Genomic DNA, 20,935 nt, shown 5'->3' on the forward strand with positions numbered 1-20,935 from the left:
TTACAAGTTAATTACAGATATTCCTCATCTAGTAAGGTAGTATTTTTTCATTTCTTATTGGGAGAACAGCAAAGTTTTCTGACACTGCTTTCCTTTCTCATCTTGTAGATGCAGGCCAAAAGAACAGTCAGATAAGTCCTAACCTTTGTTACATACTGTGTTATGTCAATGTAAGTTACTGTAAGTTATGTCAAAGTAACTCCTGGAATCAAAGCATGGGCATTTTAACTCCATTTAAAGAAAAGCTTCAGCTAAGCTTCATGGGACAGCAGTGAGCTCACCTAGCTTCACAAAGGAGTAATCCTCTCTCTCTATCTTCCTTAAGATTACACCAAGATATCTCTTTTACTAGGCTTCCTCATGTAAGACCACACTTTCTTTAGGCTTCTTTGCATCTATCACAGCAGTTATCTGTTTAATACCACTTTGTTACAGAGAATCTTAACACAGCATCACTGAAATAAGGGGCAGCATTAAATCGGTCTGATGAGCATACAGGGTAACACTTAAAACAATTTGACTTCCATTCTCACAGGAAAGAAACATCATCTCATCAACAGAAGGGAAGGGAAAAGGGTTTTAAATGTCAAAAATTAGGTGGAGAAAACTAAGGTCCCAACTACACAATGTTACCCTACCTTTTTGAGTGTAATTAAATTTTTAATTTAAATACATCACATTGGTGAAGTTCAAATTTGTACTTAGAAAAGTTCTCCTGGCAAGTAAAAGCAAGTATTTAAGGTAAGCTTTTATAGCCACAACAAATTTTCCAGAGGAATACTATATTTTGATCCTTACCTTTCTTTCCACTTTCAATGGCAAAGTCAATGGCTGCCCTGATAAAGCTGTTTACAGGCAAGTAGCTAAAATCTGGAGGAACTGTGAAGATAAAAAGACGGCTTATATTCTAAAACATTACCAGCAAAAATTATAATCTTCTGCTCCCATGTAAATTTAAAGGCCAAATTGAGCTGTGTTTGAGCTAACTGATTTCTGTGAGTGACTCAGAGTATTTAGACCACAAGATTGATAGATGTATTGGCCTTTTCACCTCTAAGGCAAGCTAAATACTTTTGGTGTGAGAAGTGCAAGGTCTGAAAAAACAAATTCATGGATCAACTAAAAGCCAAGGATAAGAAATTCCTTAAAATATATATTGGGCACTGCAAGTTGAGGTTTGAAAGAGAGCACTTCAAAATTTTAGGAAGTTTAATGCAGCAGAGACATTCGGTATGTGTCTAACCTTAGGCAGGCATGCATGCATGCATGCATACATAAAAGCAGAAACTTTGACAGACTTTTCTCTGTGATATTCATCTACACTTTGTATTTCTGATTCCCAGTTTAGCTCACACCAAAGTGAACACCTTCAACTTCAACAGTTTGTGCTTATTACTGGTATTTCATTAATGATTAATTATCCGGCCTTCATTTTACCAATGGATATTGAAACAACACTTGAAGTCAGTGATGTATCAGCCATCCTGCAAGGGCACAGAACACTACTTTTTTTACTTCAGCTAAGCAGAGAAGATCTAATCTAAAAAAAATACTTCAAAAAAGTCAGCTTGGTCTTGTTATAGACTAGTTTTTAAAGTATTGCTTTTTTAATGCACTGGGAAGTGCTAAAACTTAATTAACAGTAGATTAATTAGTTCTAAAAGGCATGGAGTAGATGTCAAACACATGTGCCACAGGAACTGTAAAACCTGTTTACAGTTTATCCTATGAAAATATAAAAAAGCAATACATAAGCTTGACCAAAACAATTTAGAACCTTACTTTCATACTGCAAGAAAAATCAGATGTGGAGGATCCTATTCAGCACACTGATTCCTGCTTCATGTTCCAACCTTTAGGCACACACAGGAGGCTGTCATGTCCTTCACAGGGATGCAATGTCTAACTTATATTATCTGATGTGTCCCTCGCTGTTTTTTTAGTGATGTGCTATTTCTACATGTTCTTTAAGAAGCAGTAATAAAGCATCTTACCAGATGCCCTGTTCTGGGTAGAAGATGAACAGGACATGTGAAGACGTCCCAGAAGTCTTGCTGCATTTGTCTGAAGACCAATCTGCTCTGAGAAACTAATTATCTATTGAGACAATAAACCACTAGTTAGACAAACTTCCCTACACTGCCTCACTCAGGCTGGATACAAACATTACGTAGCTTCTTTCACACAGACCTGCCTTGCTTGTGCAAGGTGTCAAGGGACGCTAGGAGGAAACAGAGGCTACCTTCTTACCTGTGTAAGAGTTCTGATCACTTCATTCAGCTTACTTTGAAACTGTGAGGACTGAATGCTGTCAGATTTCAGCTGCAAGAGAAAAAAAGGTGATTTTTGTAAGAAGTAAAGAAAGAAGCAACAAACAGAAATTCTGAAAAGAGACTACATTTGCACCCATGCCTTTCTCTGGGGAGCAGGAGAGAGAAAAGGAGAAAGCGTACGTGGCTGTAAACCTTTCCCCAGTGGCATTGCACATAGGCCATGTAGTGGCAAAATGGAGCAAACCCCATTTTATGCATTACAATTCAATATCGCTTGGTTTGTACCCAACTTCAGTTATTACAAAAGTGTGATGTCCTGGTTTATAACCATTGCGGTAGGAATGGGGAGGATGCATCCCATCTGGCCTTCTAGCCAAATTTCTCAATGAGATTAAGGTGTATATATATATAAGATAAGAATATGTAAGAATAAGTATATTCTCACCTGTATCATGCCTCCTTCAGAGCCCACCAGTGCAACCAGCCCACTGACAGCAGCCAGACGCTCCATTGTTGGAGAACCCTAGAAGCATAATTCAGGACCAGAGATGACACAAGACTACTCTAGGACAAAATGTTTGTTTCTTCCAACTCAAAACCAGTGACTACTATCACTAGCAAACTTCTAATCCCAACAGCCTTTTCAGATCAGACTCCAACATCGCAGGTAATACTAATCTCTCTCTTGATGAACAGAAATCTTTATATGGACCTTCCTCCTCACTCCAAATCTGAAATCATCATGGATTGACAAGTCACTTTTTCCCCTAGCACAATATGTATTCCACAAAATATACCAGGGTAATTCAACTCAAACCCAGTTTCTTTACTGATAATTACCTTCAGCTACAATCGTAATGTGTAAGTTTAGGGTTTGATTTGAAACACTTAACTTTTCCAGATAAACTGAAATGATTATAATGACTAAGGCACTATTATCACCCTTCTTTTTTCTAATGTTGACATGTAGCATGTGATCTCACAAGACATTTTCACTTAATAACCTAGACTTTATCCTTGGGCACGGTTCCAAATTAGTGAAAATGTCGAAATTTAGACCGCATTGAGATAAGCATTTCTCACAGATTTTCCAAGCAGAAGAGAAACAGGGATATTTTTTCCCTTTAGCAAATAGCCCAAAGTTATATTCTTGCTTCAAAATATCAATCAAACAGCATATTCAGATAGTCATAACTTTTCCTAGCATCACTTCTGCAGAAGCAAGCAAAATTATGTTCCTACTGTTAACCACACACCATCTCTTCCCCACCTCCTCTCCCCCCACCCATGCAAAAAAACCCCAAACAACAAAAAAAGCACAAAACCCAGGATATACATTCAAACTCCTTTACCTCAGCAAGCACAATTTTTATCCAGGCTGGCATTAGTCTGTTGCTCAGGTCTTCAGCTTTCCCATGACCACAAGCTGACAATCCATGTACTATTGCACCTAAAGCTAAAGCAAAACTGTAGGTCTGTAAGGTGAAAAGAACTTATTAAAAACGGATTTTACAAAGGAGTCTGTATTCTTTTATACATTTATTACTGAAGCATTACTTACATATTTATTATTTTCCAAAAATTAGAGGTAATGTCTTTGTCTAGAATACCGGATGATTTCTTATTTCAAGTGACATGGGATTTTCTGAGATTATATTTTAGGCACATAGAGCCTTTGTTTTACAGCAGATTTTCTGATATGAAGATAAAAAGCTCTAGCACAAGTAGTTAACTCTGACTTCCCATTTTTCAGATAAACAGTAGATTAATGTAATAGCAGGCTTTGATGCAAAATGGTTGCCTCCCCCTGGCTCCTTCACTTCTTGGCAAGCATTAACCAGAAAAGAACTTGCACTAAAATACTGAGATTATTGTTGGCAATTTGAGGGGTGAAACACACACTTGGAGGAAGCTGTGGCTATGATGCACTGTCTGGTGGTTAAGAGAAAGTAAAAATTCAGAACAGCATCGTTGATCTATTTTCCCACCAAGAAAAAGAATTTATAGAAATATGCTATAAAAGAGACAGTAAGTGTAGGGTACAGGGACTTAAGACATCAAATGTAAAAATGTCTCTTCTAAATGCAATCAAACATGTACAACTTGCTTTTATTTCACTGTCTGGTAATCTCTATATGCATTAATGAATCAAGTAGTAGTCTTAGTAATTGCATGGTATGCAAAATACATTCAGTATTAGTTAATTATGAAAGTAGATCAATATAATTGTCTTGAGTAACAGTTTGCGTAATGCAGTATCCAATATTAAACAGACAAAGAGAGAAAGAGAACTGAAGCAAATCCCAAATACAGCATTATTACCTGCTGATTATTTTCTGCTAAGGTCCATAGCTTGCTCATCGCCTTCTCAGCCTCAGCTGCCTCTATGATTCCAACACTGAAAGCAGAGACACAGGAACAGGCCACAGAATAGGCAAGCACCTGAAAAAAAATTTATTCCATTAACTAGTTCCTAATCAAGCTCACTGTAGCAATAGTCACACTGAATAATGTGCCAGCATGATAGAAAAGACATAACATTTTCACTTTATATTTTCAGACACTTATTCCTTTTCTGAAAGATTTTTCATTGATGGTAATACTGTTAAACAAACACAACTAAAGCTTGGAAGTCCTTCTGATTTTACAGAGGTCAAACTCCTGACCTTCCACACAAATATAGCTATTCTCTCAACACAAGTATCTGATCATTATTTTTGCAAGCATACTCTGCATGCTCTGCTCCCATCAGGACTACGAGCAGGCCCACCATGCTAGAAAATGAGCATGTAGAACTGTCTCTCACACTCAGCGTCCTGTCCTTGCAGAAGGATTCACCAGCAATACTGCTCTTCTGTTCTCCTGCTTTAGTGATGGAGAATCAAGAAGTGAACTCTGAACTACCAACAAAACCAGTGTGCCAACTGTCTAACCTCCTCTGTACCAAAGTTAAGCAGCAGAGCAACACATGACTCTGATGGGAGCAGAGAGCACCCACCTACTATGCAGGATTCACATCAATGTGACCTGTAGCAAGTAATGTGCAGATTGTACTTCTTGCTGCAACAGGCAAAAATTACTTCTCAAGTACTGGCTTATATCCAAGACATTTACAGCTCTGAAGAGCCTCTTGTGCATCTCACATAGTAGCATTCATCCTAGAGTGCTGCCCAAATTTTACAAATCCTTACAGAGGTTTTAATTGCAAAGGGTAGGTTTTGCTTCTCATCCCAAACTATCTCATGATGTTAAACAGCTGCTGCCTTTCATCTCAGTAACTGTTATATTGAGCTCTGTTTCATTTTAATACTGCACTTGAAAATCTCTGGGGACCAATAAATTATTTCATAGCTGTAAGTAATTTTAATGCATAAACCATAAACTGCAAAAGGCTAATCTCCAACACATATGTACTGCCAAAAAAAATATAACTCCATGGAAGATGATGTTTAATAAAGAGCTTTCAGAACACTACCAACAAAGGGAAAAGAATAATACTATCAATCTCTATTAACTCTCATTAAAGAAGAGGATTATGCAACTCAACTACTCAGCTGCTCCAGGCTTACATACATCATATACAAACAGTGTTGCTTTTCTTGTGCAAAACATCTGCTTGTTCTGATTTTTGTTTTCTGTCACAAACTATTTGAATTTCATCCGTTCTCATTCTGAAGTTTTACCTCAGCAGAGCTACAGGCTAAGTACATGGACCATGTCAAAACTTACAGGACATATCCTGGAAAAAGACTCCCTGAAATGCAGGGCTCAGTTGAAGTGTTGAACGCATAAAGATAGTATGCATAGCAGTATGCACAGCTACAAAATTCACATTAGCAAGTGACACCAAATTTCTAAGAAGCATACAGAGGGCATATTGAAAGAGGAAGTATTAGCATTTAAGTTCTCTCTGAGAGTAACAACTTGTCTCCTTTCAGTAGATGAGATATGCAAAAAGCAACTGTATATTAGAAATCCATATCCATAGTTAATTAAAGAAGACCTTTAAAGGATTATGTCTTATCTTTTCAGGCAGTTTCTTAATGTACTGCATTACACATTGTTCTATTCTTACAATAGTAATTCTCACTTTTTTTTATTTTCCCAGCAGACATTAACCCATATACTGTGAATGAAAAAGCAGAAATCAAGCCTTCCAGTACCACAAATGAAAAGTTCCAGCAAGAAGTCTATAGTTATTAAAGGGAGGCAACAAAATAAAAGGAAGATTTAAAATTTGTGATAAAATAGGTCATACCTCCTGGACTCTTCTGCTTTGGTCCTCACTGCTGTCTAGGTATTTGCAGAGTTTTTGCAATGAAGCTGAAACGTGCACTCGCGATTCTGTTTGGCTACTGTGACTCATAAATGAAAGAACAAGTCCTACTCCTAAAATACATCCAGTGCTTTAATAGAAAACAAGAGAGAAAGGATTAAGTATGCTTTGGCTGCTTTGAACTCCCGTTAAACCCCAATGAAGTTTGTGGGCAAGAAGATCTCTTAGCCTTGCCTGACAACTAGCCCTGTAGATATGTTATTACCACAGTCAATTTTGGAAATGGTTTTTATTTCACACACCCTTTCCAGGAAACACCAGATGAAAGAAGAGCATAAGAAGAAAATGTGTATTTAAATAATAAATTCTACACACAGAGCCCCATTATTCCTTCTGCCTCCGAAGAACCAGTAGACCCAACAACAAGCGTCATAAACCAGTATGAAGGAAGTATGGATCCAAATTTCTATGTGCAATTTGTCCTGGTAGTATAAACCAGGAAATCCCAGTTAAACATACTAATTGCAGGTTCACTGGGTGTACTAGCATCTGCTGCTGTCAGACTCCTCCAAGAGTTGTTTCATTTGAAAAGGTAATGAAATTAGTGATTAAGCTGGAGAGCTGCTAAGATGGCTGTAGAGATTAAAGTATTCACCTGTATTTCTTAACAAGAATGGTCAGGTGTGCACTCTAACCCCTATGGACTAAAATTTGCATATGTTATAGTGGAGCAGCTTCATCATGGCAGACATATCCAGCACAACTAACTGTTTGGTGCTGAGGATACCTAAAATTGCAACAAGAACACTGTTTCAAAGGACATAATTTAATAGGGCAGCTGGCACAAACATTTCCATAGTCTCTGCCTCTTTTTCAGATTTTATCAGAAATTCCATTCTGGACCAAAGATATTTTACTAAATTCTGCATGTGTGCTCCCATAACAAGTTCCAAGTCATCAGTTTTGTCAGAAAACTTCCAAACAGTTCTGGCTTCCATCATGAGATACTAAAGCATAGCAGACACTTACTGCTCTGAAGGTGATCTCTCACTGGCATGCATTCACAGTAGCTCTTATCTGCAGATTGTTTTTTTTCCCCCCTTACACATCTTCCTGACACTGCTTGTAGCTAGCAGCAAGCAGTCATATTAATATGGCTAGGATCTTAGGCAATCTCCTAAGCTTCTCCTATCCAACTTAAAGTCAGCAAGAGCTGCTGCTTTTACTCAGATAGGCAAAAAAGAAACATCTGAGAAAAACTTCAGTCATATTTTTAAGATAATGTTTCACAGTAACTGAGGATTAAGGATGATTGAGCATGGCCAGAAGACATGGAGGAGTGTCTTGGGAGTGGTATTTTTTCCAAAAAGATCAAACAAACATTCTTAAGTAACTGAACCATGATCTGAATTAATGAATAGCCAACAAAACAAGGACTCAGCCTATATACAAGAGCTCTAAATTCAAGTTTACACTACTGCTTGTTGACAAAACTACGTAGAAAGAAAATGGAATTTCTCATTAGAGCTCTATTATTTTATGTTATTCACTGTTATAAAAGACTTAAAACACAATCAGAGAATAAAGCAAGAAAAAAACTTCACCTTCTTTGCTCCATTTTTTGTAACTAACAGTTGCTCTCACTTGGCTACCTTATTTGTGAGCTACATAAAATATTCAGGTATATTTCATCTACTTGATATCTCAGATTTCCCAGCACGTTTTAAGTGTTTTACTGCCAGAGTATCAGGTTGCAGGGAGTCCTGCCTTCCACTGGGCACAGCCTGAGCCTGGACAGTGCCAATTCCCACATGTGCACTGCTCAGCAGACATATGCTCAAAACACTGACAGCCTGTTTTTAGTGAAAATCACCAGTTCAGCAGGGCTGAAACACTGGTGAAAATGCTCATGTCTCACGTGATCATGATCATGCCTTTGTGACACTGGATGGAAAGGCTGGAATGGACCTTCCTTTGGAGCCATTTACAAGTGTAGAAATGCAAAAATTGGACAACTCTGCAACATTTACAGCTTTACATTACTTCTTTGCTCACAGAGAGAGCTCATACTAGACACCAACTTCCTCTTAAACTTTAAAAACCATAGCCGGTACAAAAAACTACCCTCCTCTTCAATCTTCCCTTCCTTGCTTGTCATTGTTTCATGTTCTTCTGGCAACCTCTTGCTGCCAGAAGAGTCTGGCTTGGCTCTTCTCTGAGGCTTTGATTTCCAGCTAAAAGGCTACACAAACCAGCAGCAATAGGCATGACAAAGAGGTGCAGCTGGCACAGTCCCTGTGTACTCTGCGTCTCACCCTGCGCCACTCAAAGGGCAACAGAAATCCTCACTAAACTACACAGATTCACAGCCCAATAGCGCACAGCTGTGACTCCTCAGAGCTTTTCAGAAAGTGCACTGGAGAAAGGAGGCCAAAGGCAAGTGGGAATGATTGCTGTTTCTTTTGAACAGGGAAGAGCTGGGCAGAGTAATGCTCAAAATCAAAGAAAACTTTATGCACTCTCACTGGACCACTCAAGATACTGTGCTACCTTCCCTGATTTGAAAGAGAAATTACTACTGTGGAAGAAACAAGCTGCCATGGTATGTTAGTTGTGTCATGGCAACTGACACATGTTTTATTATCACAGGAGTTTCAAATCCTGACTGTAAAAACTTAAGTAATGTAGACCAAGTCTGTGACTGATTGTTCTAGGGAGCATGTGGCCCTTCTTTCCAGCCTGCCTGAGCTGGTGATTATACAGAAGTACTCAGAATGGGTTGTCTCATTACCCTATTCTTATACTTTTATGTGTAGAATTAAGGAAGAAATGCGAACTAAAAAGGTAGAGTTCAAAATAAAGTATCATCAGTAATAAACTCACTTGTACTCCAGACTGGTGTCAAAGCAACAGCTCTCCAACACATCCAGAGACTTCATGAGAACCATGTTCATCTGTTGACCAGGTACATCACTACAAAACAAAACCAACAAAAAATCCCAAAATAACAAACCAACCCCCCAGAAAACAAACAAACAAAAAAAACCCCCCAACAACCCAAACCAAAGCAAAACAAAAAAATCCAGTGCCTGACAATGGGAGGAGGTAACTGATAAAACATGATCTCAGCAAGACCTGTAACTATTTATAAGCTGAAAATTCATGCCATTTCACACTATTAGTTCTGCCAATCTCCCTCCACCTCATTGCCTAAATATAAAGATAAAAAAAAAATTAAAAAAGAAGCGTTTACATCTCACTCCAAAGATGTCATATGGACACCCCTCTTATAAAACATGTACTCCATTTTGATAATAAACAGGACATCTTTAATGGAAACTAGTTCTATGATCTAAGTATAGCTACACCTCTATGAGTTTTGATTTGTTGCAAAACGATGCTTTGAAGAATGTGTAAGATTAAGCTTTCAAATCATGCAGAAAGAATGGTCAGACAAATGTATTCATTTGTATTCATTTCAAAACTCCTACACAAATCCCCAAAATACTGATTCACATACTCCAAAATACTAATTTATTTTCATTCTCTGATGTAACTAACTCAGATGTAACTTCATTCCCTTCAGGAGTCTTTTAACACTTGTATGTAGCTCAGTTGTCCCACTGACTAAACATCCAGAAGTGGTCTATGCCCAAATTATGTGACTGAGTCAGTGGCAGCAAGGCATCAAGACACCAAAGCATGAAGATTAGAACTCAGCAATGCTTCAATTTTAACAAAAGCAGGTGCCTTGGAAACATTAGCTTCACTAGCAAATTAACAACTGCCACTCAAATCTGTTTGGTACCTGTGCTTGTGTACTAATTAGACATTTTTAATGGGTATACAGGAAGACAAAATCTCTAGCAATCAAGAAACTGGAGGAGTATAAAGCCAAACCTACTTCTTAATTTCTCTGGAATCACCAGAAATTTTCTGCTGAGACCAACCTTTCTGAAACAGAGGCATTTTCTAACAACTTCAGAACACCTCTGTGCTGCCAACACAGCTGTAACAGCATGCTTTAAAGACAGTTCATTACACTACTGTAGCTCCATTCTCAAATGTGTAACTCATATGCCGTAAGTGAACACTGACCTGTGTCCAAAGCACCAGTTATAAAGGAACCATTAAGAACTGAGAATTAATTTACAATTATGTCTTCCAGCACAACTAATCCCATTTAAAGGCATATGTGTTGCTCTTCTAGATGACTGCTCTGCATTTTTTACCTTAGGACACTATGAGAATTAGTCACTTATCCTGAAAGAGTGACAAAATACCTAGGATAGCCCTGGAGGGGGCTAAAGTGAGGGGGAAGACTGATAATAAGACATACCTTTTAAGAAACATTACAAAGCCCTTCAAGAATCATTTGCTTATGACTTGTGAATTTTTTAATTCCTCAGAGCTTATGGTCACATGCAGAAAAAGGAAGTTACTTTCACAACTATATTAAATACAGTAGTTCTCACCTGACTTTTTCTTCATACAAACGTGACATGAACATCCCCAAACCAAGACCCATGTGGATTTGAACAGCCTGAGACTCATCAGCATTTGGTTTCCCAGGCAATCTGTCAGTCAGCATACTCAGGACCTCTTCAATCTTCTGCTTGCATGATACAATGAAAATTGGCACCAGGAGGGACAAAGCTGTGGCTGCACAGGACCGAGCTATAATACTAGCAGTATTTTCACCTGAATAGGATTTCTGGAAAAACACAAAAAAGAGTATTTTTTTTTTCTCATAGTCCTTTCCAGGTAATACCACTCAGCATTTGAGGAATTTAAAATAAACACCGATAGAGCAAACAGAAGCAGCACAGAATGCAATCTGACATTCCTTGTACGTGGCTTTTACCATTTGGATAATAAAGACAAAAACTTTAGACAAACAAAAATATAAACCGAAAGCACAATGAAAGAAATTAAGCAGAGCAAGCAAAGTTTTGATTTTCCTCTATTCCAACTACTATAGCTCAAACAGAACCAGGAAACTTCATGATTAGAACTGCTGGTATGAAATACAAATATATTGCCTCACCTTTAGTACTACAGCACATACCTGACAGAACCATGGGAACACCTGGCCTTTAGGTTGGTAACGGCTATTCACAATGCTCAAGAGGGTCTCCGTGACCATGGAAATCCAGTGTTTCATAGGAATAAAATCAGGTTCAGTCTATAAAAATCAAACCCAAATAGTCATCATTATTTTTTCTTAAATCAAGTTCTACCTAAGCAGAAACTCAGCTGATGACGTTCCAACCGTGATCCATCATGAATGAGACTATTTTGTCATTCCTCTGTAGTGTAAGTAGCATCATTTACTTGTCAATGCTGACTCTCCAGACGCTCTTTTTGATTGAGTACTATTCAATGGAGCCAAAAATTATGAAATTATGAAAAAAGAGTTTGGCTGGCTTTCAGTGCCCATAGAGTGACCTCTATTTCATCTGTCAAAATGGTCAAATAGATGAGTTAGACATTATGCTTCTTGTGATAAGTGATACACACTCCACCTGATTCTGCACAGATTGCAGTATCTGACAGATGGCATTCACTGAGTATGGTGAAATTTGAACTTGAAAATGTAAAGTGCTTCGCATCCACTTACCAGCCCTTCAAACAGCTGGTCATATTACTTCTCTGTATTCCACTAAGAGAAGGGACCCTCTCCCAAAATCACTCACCTCAGGCACTCCTTCAGTGTCCGAAGAAAGGCTGCTTTCGTATTTGGCTACAGCAACTGCAAGGCCAGTTAAAGCAAAAATAGAGTTTCCTTTCACCACTGGGCTGTCCCTGAACAGAAAAAGGCTAACAGTTAAGAAATACGATAGAGATGCTGACAACAAAACATGTATCTCAAAGCAGAAAAGTTATGCTACAGTTGATTCAGGGCGGAAGGCCTTTGCCCCTAGCAACTTCATCAAGCTCTCTTCCAGCTCAGCAGAAATCTGTTACATTTCATCTTCAGGAATTAGAGAATGAATGGAGGCGTATTTCAGTCTTTTTTTTTCCTTGCCTGTCTTTTATATAAAGGCTAGCACACACAAATTCCTATAAAAACAGAAGCTTTCTTCCACTATAATAAGGACTGCTACCCTGCAGAGCAAGTGGCCCTCACATAATTGAAGCAGTTGCTCTTAGCTAGCACTGTTTCCACAGACGACAAAACAAAAATATCTTCAAATGGAGAATGTTAGCGAGGCAGATGCCACTTCTTTGCAACAGCATGAGAAGATTTAGCAGAGCAGCCATTATTGAAATATCAGCTTAAAAAAAAATTTAATTATTTCCCTACACTACAAAAACACTAACATAATGGAAAATGATAGGATTCAAAGAGTACTAACTTCTACGACTGCAAAAATTTAAGGAAATCAAGAAAGAAAATCTGCTGCAGATAAAAAAGGGAAAACGTAACTGTGTTCAGTTTTGTATAAGGAAGTACATTGATATTCTAGTCATTCCCCCAAAAAATATACTGCAATATAATCCTAATGGACCTCTTTTACATTGTTTTACAAAAGAAGCTAAACAATATAACTGTATTAGACCACTTAGAGGCCAGTAGAGTCTTTGCATCAGTCTTCCCTTTCCAAAAACTTCCTTGACTGCTGCTGTAAAAATATACCTACACCTCCAATCTAGCATTAATTCCAGATCCAAAGATGTCATTATCACAGTAAAAGTATTTTCTGGATTTCTATTTTGTTTTTTAAAACAAGAAACATGAGTCTTAGTGAAATGTCATCATTTGGAACAGTGAAACTATCTTCTCTCAGATAGGACATACTTGCAAATAATTACAATACTTACTTAAGTTCTTTGAAGTCTTTCAGTATCTCTTGCCTTAAGTAATTTCCTAATCTATGCATGGAACGTTTGCTGACTTGACCATCAGCTTCTAAAAGGCTACATTTCATATGTACCTCAGAGAGAAACTTCTAAATTTACATATTCATGAAACCTGAATGCTTTTAATTTAATGAAGGTAAAAATCATCTTAACAAGATCTAGGAGGAAAAGGAGCAGTGTCCCACTCTTCATTGAAAATATGGGAATAAAAGATCATCTGTCATAATTTAACAGTACTTACTTTGAAGCACCTTTGATGACATCGGTCAACATATCTCTGACCCTGCAAGAGAACAGAAAGTATTTATACTATGTTCATTGTAGCATGAAGTCAGCTAAATTCCTCTCTGTCTTACATGAGTCTATTCTAGATTAACAACTGTATCAGCCTATTCTGGATTAACAACTGTATCGGCCTATCAGAAGACTTAGCACAAAGTAATTATAAGCAATTTAATCTGTAAGAAATCTGTGTACCACCCCAGGTTTCTTCTTGCTCATGTACACCCCCAGTGTTTTATAAAGGACTCTTACTTGACTTAACATCACTTTTTGTAAAACGCTGGTTCATGCAATAGCCATAAATATGCTTATGAGTGCATCAAACACGTACATTGTACAATGTTCTGGCATAATGAGATCTGAATGTTTTATAAAGGACAAGCATTACAACTTATTCAACTGTATTTCTGGAAATCACTACAGGCAGTTATGCTATGACATGGTATATAAACCTGAATTGATTTAAATTAAAGCTTTAAATTAAGGTGTGGCTACAATTTCTTACACATTACTGTGGTTGATTTATAATAGGTTACTTATTTTTAATTGCTTAGTTTTGCATTCACATCAAGACCAAAGCAGAGATGCAGTCAATCTTCTACAGTGAAAGGTGTGGATGAGGAGAGAGAGCCTCTATTCTAAAATATACAGTTCCATCATGACCATGAATGTCATTCTACAGAAAGTGATAACTTCTGACTGAAAATGGATGTCTCCTAAAACAGGACTGCATGTTATAATACTGAGTTACACTCAAGCTTTCAAAGAAACCCACCCAGATTTTCCTTCATAATCACACTGCTTTTGCACAGTTTCAAAACCAACACACTAGAAGCATTAACAGCTTGGTAAATACCAATGCAAAACTGCAAAAAATAATTTGCAAAACTTACACAATAAAGGATTAACAGTAATGTTGATAACACATTGTCCACAATTAGGTTAACCCCAGTGTGCAGCCAAAATGCTTAATGGCTACTGAAGTTATGGCCCAAGGAACTGGGCCTGATTCCCTGCTGAGGAACCAAGCAAATAATCGTGAACTGGAAAAGAAACTAAAGCTACTACTGTGCTCCAGTTGATTTACTGGTTTGGTTTCTTTCCTGATAAAGGGTATTTTGATAATTTTTGACATGGTTTATATTACCACCATTTAGGAAATACAGAGCAGAAATTCTTTCAGGAAAAATCTACAAAAGCAGCATTGCTATAGGGCTTTTTACACCCTATCAAGAAAGGGATCAGTCATTAATAAAGGATCTTTTCTACAACACTGTAGCATTCTGAATCTTACAATGCAACCCTCTATTCCAGAATTAGCTGGAATAAAATAGACACAAATTCTGAATTGAGCGAGACTTAGTAACACACCTTTTTGATTGAAACAGACAAAAAGCATTTTGGCTTTGTACATATTTTGCTTCCAATACACTTATGAACAACCACAAAACCAGATATTTATATTGTCCATGGATAGATAGTTTTTTCTCTTGTGAAGCCTCCCACTTGAAGAACTTCCCACCTTCTTCTCCTGGCCATGCACAAACATGGCTAAATCCTGACAGACTGAGAGACACTTCTCACCTGACTGAAACAGAATTAGTGGAGGATACAGATCAGGACGTGCATCATATGCTTACTTTTAAACAACATCCTCGCACTCAATGCCAACTCACCATCAGTCTACCAAGACATAAATCAGATTGTGACTTGCATTTATTTTATCAAGGTATTTTCAGTGAAACAGTTCATTAAACTATCAAGAAGGAAATTCTTACCTTTGCATAACCCTTCTCCTTAAACATTCTATAAAACCCGTGAATTCTTTCACTCTTACCAGCTGCTCGCGCTACAAAGTTTCCAGGCTTTGTAGAGCAGGACCTGTGAACCCACACATGCGGAAATCCTTACAGTTACCCAACAAGGTTTCTTCCCACTCCCCTCTCCCACCATGGCCACTGTATCTGGTGGTTGGTGGTGTTTTATTTTGTTGTGGGTTTTTTTTTTTCTTTAGTGCTCATACAGTCCTTAAACTTGCAAAATTTTACACAGGCACAAAATTGCACACAGGCACTTCCTTACCATAGCCAGGCTGTAAATTGTTTGTATTGCACCTCTTCAGGATTCTCTTTTCCATGTTTTAGCTGCATCTCTAGCTCTGCCTGCCTTCCCTGCAGAATTGCAAAAAAAAGTCAGAAATGGATCTTAAACGGTAAGCTTTATTTACATCATAAGAATTCTTCAGAAAATACTCAGGTAACACACGTAGCCTAACCTAAAGGCTAGCTCATAAGTGACCTTGACTGCTTTGCATAGGGGATCCCACTGTAATATACAATATATTAAGGAGAAGAATCCATAATTTTTTGTTCTTACTAAGAAAAGCAAACTGCAGATGGCATAAACAACCACAGATACTGAAGCATCTATCTAGTATATGCAGGGCCAAGTTCCCTTGGGAAGGGCTACAAGCAGGGAGTGATCTTTAGAAGCCTGCTAGCTAAAATAGATTTCAACAGCAAAACATCACTTTCTTGATGCTCTGCCTAAGACAGAATTCCTCGTTCTTTTACTTTACATAACTTTGACCTCCCTGTGATTTCCTACACCATTCTTGCTGTACATTTGAAGAGGTGATATGGATTTGCCCTCTAACATGCTATAACATATGTTATACATATGATATCTAAAAATATCTAAAGCAGCTTTGTTTTAACATTCTGTCTCCCATTGAGAGAGGGAGACAAACCTTGTTTAAGTTGTTAATTACTGCTCCTTAGAAGATTATTAAGCCTTAAATGAAAAAATACAGGCACTTATGTTGTTTTTTTCTTGAATTGAATTGAATGCTTGGTATTGAATGCCTGTAGGTTTGGTGTACATGCCAACAAGAAAATACAAAACACTGAATCTTGAAAATCCAGGTCTCACACAAGAAGTGACTCTTGACAGAGATTAAAGGAGTAAATACAACACACTGACTAACAATAAGACAGTATAGCAGTTAGAAACACTGTTTTATGTACTATCCAGACTATTCATCTTATAATGTAGTCTTTTTTGGCCACCTCCCATGAAACATACTATGGAAGTGTAAGGATTAAGTAAGAAACAACAAACATAGGCTCTACTGTCCTGTAAAATGGCAAGAAATCCTACAGATCCTTTAGAAAAAAAAAATCCAGTACATGCTAAGCCTCTTGTGAAATCCTGCCTTGGAAGAGAAGCAAAACAGGAAAGTAATTAAATGCAAGCAACAATGTCCCCCAAGACCTAATCCTGCAATTTGAATAGCTGCTGCTTTGTTTGTAATGGGGCTGATTTGGTTTAGGACCTCTCGTTAATGGTCAAGATAAAATTTGTTTTGAAAATGTGAGAGAAGCACATGTTTTGCTGCAGAGCAAAACAGGAAGCAGTCAAAGCTTACAGAATTCGTTCAGCAATCTGCTGGTGCTGAAAACAGCTGATGTGACCTGGAAATACAAACAAATAAGCCCTTCTGGTAAGCACAAAAACAGAATTCTAGAAGGAAGTAATTTGCTAAACCTTTTTTAGATAATTTTCCTGTCGAAAATCTAATTATACTATATTGGCATATATATCAGGTCAGATAACCTAATGAAAGAGAGAATTCAAGCTATTTCCTAATCATTAGACAGTGTTGAAAAAACTGAAAGCAGAGTCCCATACAGTGCAGCAGGATTACATGCTGATTAAGGGGAAATTCTTTTTAAACAATCAACCCTTGATAGCTTCTTGATAGTTCCCTTTGTGGTACTACTATTACAAACTTCTTACCCAAGCAATAGGTTAGAGCTCTTGCTAAAATTTCACCTTCTAAAAGTTCTAAAAATTTTTAGAACTTTTTTAGAACCTGAGTCAACTTTTTGCAAGTTGACTCAGGAACAAACCTGCAGACACCTGAATTGCAAATAGAAACTGCACTTCTAAAAAGTATCCCAGATTCTGCTGTCAGAATCTTCAAAAATGAAGACTCATTCTTATTTCTTTTTTATAAATGTTATAATTAAGCACCTCAAGCTTTAGTTTTTTGTAACTTGTATGAGTGTTCTTGCTGGCAAAATTAAAACCCATACCACTTGAATAAGCATTAATGTCTGCAATATTATATACCTCGAAATTACCTGCAGGACTGCACTGTAGGTTCGACTCATAAATCCTAACCAGGTCTGTGGCAGCAGTATGGAGTGGTGCCATTCAGAAGGCTGAATATTAACCTGTGCAACACCAGAAAGGTTAGAAGCAGTTACACTAAGCCTAGATATGCTGAATCTATGTTCACCAGTCTATTATTTGCAGACAAACACTCGATCATTTCCACAGGACATTACACATGGCTGTAGGAAACTAAAATGTCATTGTTAGCAACATGAAAGGACGAATCAGGCAGCAGGAGGTTAAGCAAGAAGGGTCTCTAGTTTATTTGTTTTGACTCTATATATACACAGCCAAGATTGGCCACACAGGTGGCCACCTCTTCGACTTCATTGGTGAACATCAACATCAATCATCTTTCTCCTCCCAGAGGTGAAGAATGTAAGCAAAAGATAATTTTCTAAAAACATACATAGTTTACTTGAAGCTGCGTGAGAACAAAACACAGTGAAAAGCAGGCAAACCTGAAGCAACACTAAAATGATCATGTACTTCATTGTCCTTTCTGATTTTACCTACACCAAGTTACTTTCAACTTCATTACCCAGGCCAGTCAAAAGTGGTTGCTTCAGGTGGTGCAACAAATAATTGATCCCAGAGAGACAGTGGAACCATATGAGGCTATAAGCACAACACTTAGCAGCACTGGCAAATGTTTTTTCATAGTTTGTGAAGATCTTAGATGTTTCTAAAAGCAGAACTGTTAACCAAGATAAATAACTGACCTCCTCTTGTATCACTATTTTCCCGAGTCTTCCTGCTTATTCACCTCTATTTTATGCCCCTAATAATCTACGTAAAGCAGTAAGTATTCTTTCTCTACTTGTATTTTCTAACAAAAAACAAAGGACCATCCTGAAGTTCCATGCCCGCTGCTTTCAGCAAACCTGAAAGACTTGTGAATAAGTACTAATACACCTATATAAATAAAAAGACTCTAAGTTAATCCAGAGAGATAACATATTGCACCAATAACATAATGCAGACAATACACAGATATGACCCGTACTAAAAAAAGGAAATCTCATCTTAATAATGACTCATGAACACTAGTCCTTTTAAAAATTATATTCACACCTCCTCATTTCTGCTCATCAATTGCTCCAAAAGTTTATGAGCAGTCAAGGTTCCAATTAGAATTGCTTTCCTTGGGTTCCTGAGCAATCTGCAGCAAGTCCAGTCTTCCCCTCTGCCTCTACTCTGAAACTATTTTAGACTTGTGCACTAGACTAATTAGATTTCTGGTCAACAGACAGCTAAACATGAGCCAGTGTGTGCTCAGGTGGCCAAGAGGGCCACTGGCATCCTGGTCTGGATCAGCAATAGTGTGGCCAGCAGGATCAGGGCAGTGACAGTCTCTGTGTCCTTGGCACTGGGGAGACCACACCTTGAATTCTGTCTTAATTTCTGGGCCCCTCTCCTTCAAGAAGGACATTGAAGGGCTGGAGCATGTTCAGAGAAGGATAGCAGAGCTGGTGAAGCATCTGAAGCACAAGTCCTATGTGGACTGGCTGAGGGAGCTGCGGCTCTGTAGCCTGGAGAAAAGGAGGATCATTGGGACGTTATTGCTCTCTACAACCACCTGAAAGGAGGGTGTAGCCAGGTGGAGATTGGCTTTTTCTCCCAGACAGTTAGGGACAGGATGAGAATAAGTATTTCAAACAGTGCCAGGGAAGGTTTAGGCTGGACATCAGAAAGAATTTCTTCATGTAAAGAGCTGTTAAGCACTGAATGGACTGTCCAGGGAGGTGGTGTATTCACCATCCCTGAAAATGTTCAAGAAATGCCTCATGTGGCACTAGATGCTATGATCTAGTTGAGAAGGTGATGAGTGGTCAAAGATTTGCCCTAATGAGATCTTCTCCAACCTAAATGATTCTGTGATTCAAGTTCAACTGGTCTCAAATTGATTTGTGAAGTTCACGTGTAATCCACACTCGTGAAAAACAAAAGCAGACCTGTAAAATACTGCAGGTATTCATGCAGGAATTCACTACAAAGCTTTAGCCATCTTGTGACATTTCAAGCATCTAGACAATATGGTCTATCAGGAACGCTTAAAATTTGTGGATGTGTTTGATGACAACAGAACTTGCTGAGGTGCTTTTCATTAATTAATTTTCTTCATGACAGTAAACATTTTGCAAGTATATGGAGTATGAGGAAGGAAAGAGAGAACTGAACATTTTCACATAACAAAAAACCCTCAAAATTCATCTACAACTAAAAATGACTGGATATAGTGCTGACGATTTTCATGTAAGTAGTACTGCAATCTGCTATTTCAGTACAGGAAACCAGTAGCCTTTCCCTGTCATCTATCACTGGATAAGGGTAACCACAACTACATTAAGTGTTGAGTAATTAATACTAGCAACCACAGACAAAGGTGACAAATGAAGTTCGGACTGTTATTTAAGTGCACAGTTGATCTGAAATAAGAAAATACTGGCTGAATGGGCAGGTGCAGGGAATGAGGCTCAAGGGAAATGAGAACCAAGGACGAGTGCTTGTGGAACACTGCCACAAGGATGCAGGATATTTCTTAGGAACAGCACTTGGTCAGACCGAGCAGCCAAGCAGTTTTTAAGTAAGAGCTACAACCTGATATCTGAGGCAGTAAGAAATGGCATGAGCTTGGAGCTAGTAACCTGAGCCTGTCAACTGATGCTTAAGAAGGACATTTCTGCCTGAAAAGACACAATCATAGACCATGTTGGTCAAAATGCAAGACAGGTAATGGTGGCAAACTACACAAGATACTACTTCTCTATGCATTTGGAATAACACCTTTATGTCAGTGCAATGTTTCGGCAGGTATTTTAAATGCCCTGTTCACAAAATACACATATAAAGTGCTGCCCTGGTGATTTGATAAGTAAGGCTAGCATTCCATATCTATATCAAGGAAATGGTGAAAGAGCCTTTCTTTTAAGTTTTGCTTGGAGGCTATTTTTCATATACTTGCATGCACATACTTCCAAATCCACCCTCCAACATTTCTTTGTGAGACAAAAATTGTTTTTCTCTAAGGCACAGTAGACTGAGGAAGAGAAAAACAAAA

The 20,935-nt window shown here is 38.0% G+C and overlaps 1 protein-coding gene across 2 annotated transcripts in view; it reads right to left on the reverse strand.

Annotated features, from left to right (window-relative positions):
* The window catches only part of FOCAD (focadhesin), an 89,358-nt gene that overhangs the window by 11,066 nt on the left and 57,357 nt on the right, over positions 1-20,935 (reverse strand). For both annotated transcript variants that reach the window (XM_066339139.1, XM_066339138.1), the window contains 14 exons: positions 17,841-17,933; positions 15,778-15,866; positions 13,655-13,696; positions 12,246-12,354; positions 11,618-11,734; positions 11,025-11,263; positions 9,433-9,522; positions 6,532-6,679; positions 4,596-4,715; positions 3,626-3,748; positions 2,719-2,796; positions 2,251-2,322; positions 1,995-2,097; positions 799-879 (listed from right to left, as the gene is read on the reverse strand). In XM_066339139.1, coding sequence (XP_066195236.1) covers positions 799-879; positions 1,995-2,097; positions 2,251-2,322; positions 2,719-2,796; positions 3,626-3,748; positions 4,596-4,715; positions 6,532-6,679; positions 9,433-9,522; positions 11,025-11,263; positions 11,618-11,734; positions 12,246-12,354; positions 13,655-13,696; positions 15,778-15,866; positions 17,841-17,933 — 1,504 coding nt within the window. The remainder of the gene's footprint in view (positions 1-798; positions 880-1,994; positions 2,098-2,250; positions 2,323-2,718; positions 2,797-3,625; positions 3,749-4,595; positions 4,716-6,531; positions 6,680-9,432; positions 9,523-11,024; positions 11,264-11,617; positions 11,735-12,245; positions 12,355-13,654; positions 13,697-15,777; positions 15,867-17,840; positions 17,934-20,935) is intronic.

This window comes from Sylvia atricapilla, chromosome Z (genome assembly GCF_009819655.1).
Source record: "Sylvia atricapilla isolate bSylAtr1 chromosome Z, bSylAtr1.pri, whole genome shotgun sequence".
Classification (NCBI taxonomy): domain Eukaryota; kingdom Metazoa; phylum Chordata; class Aves; order Passeriformes; family Sylviidae; genus Sylvia; species Sylvia atricapilla.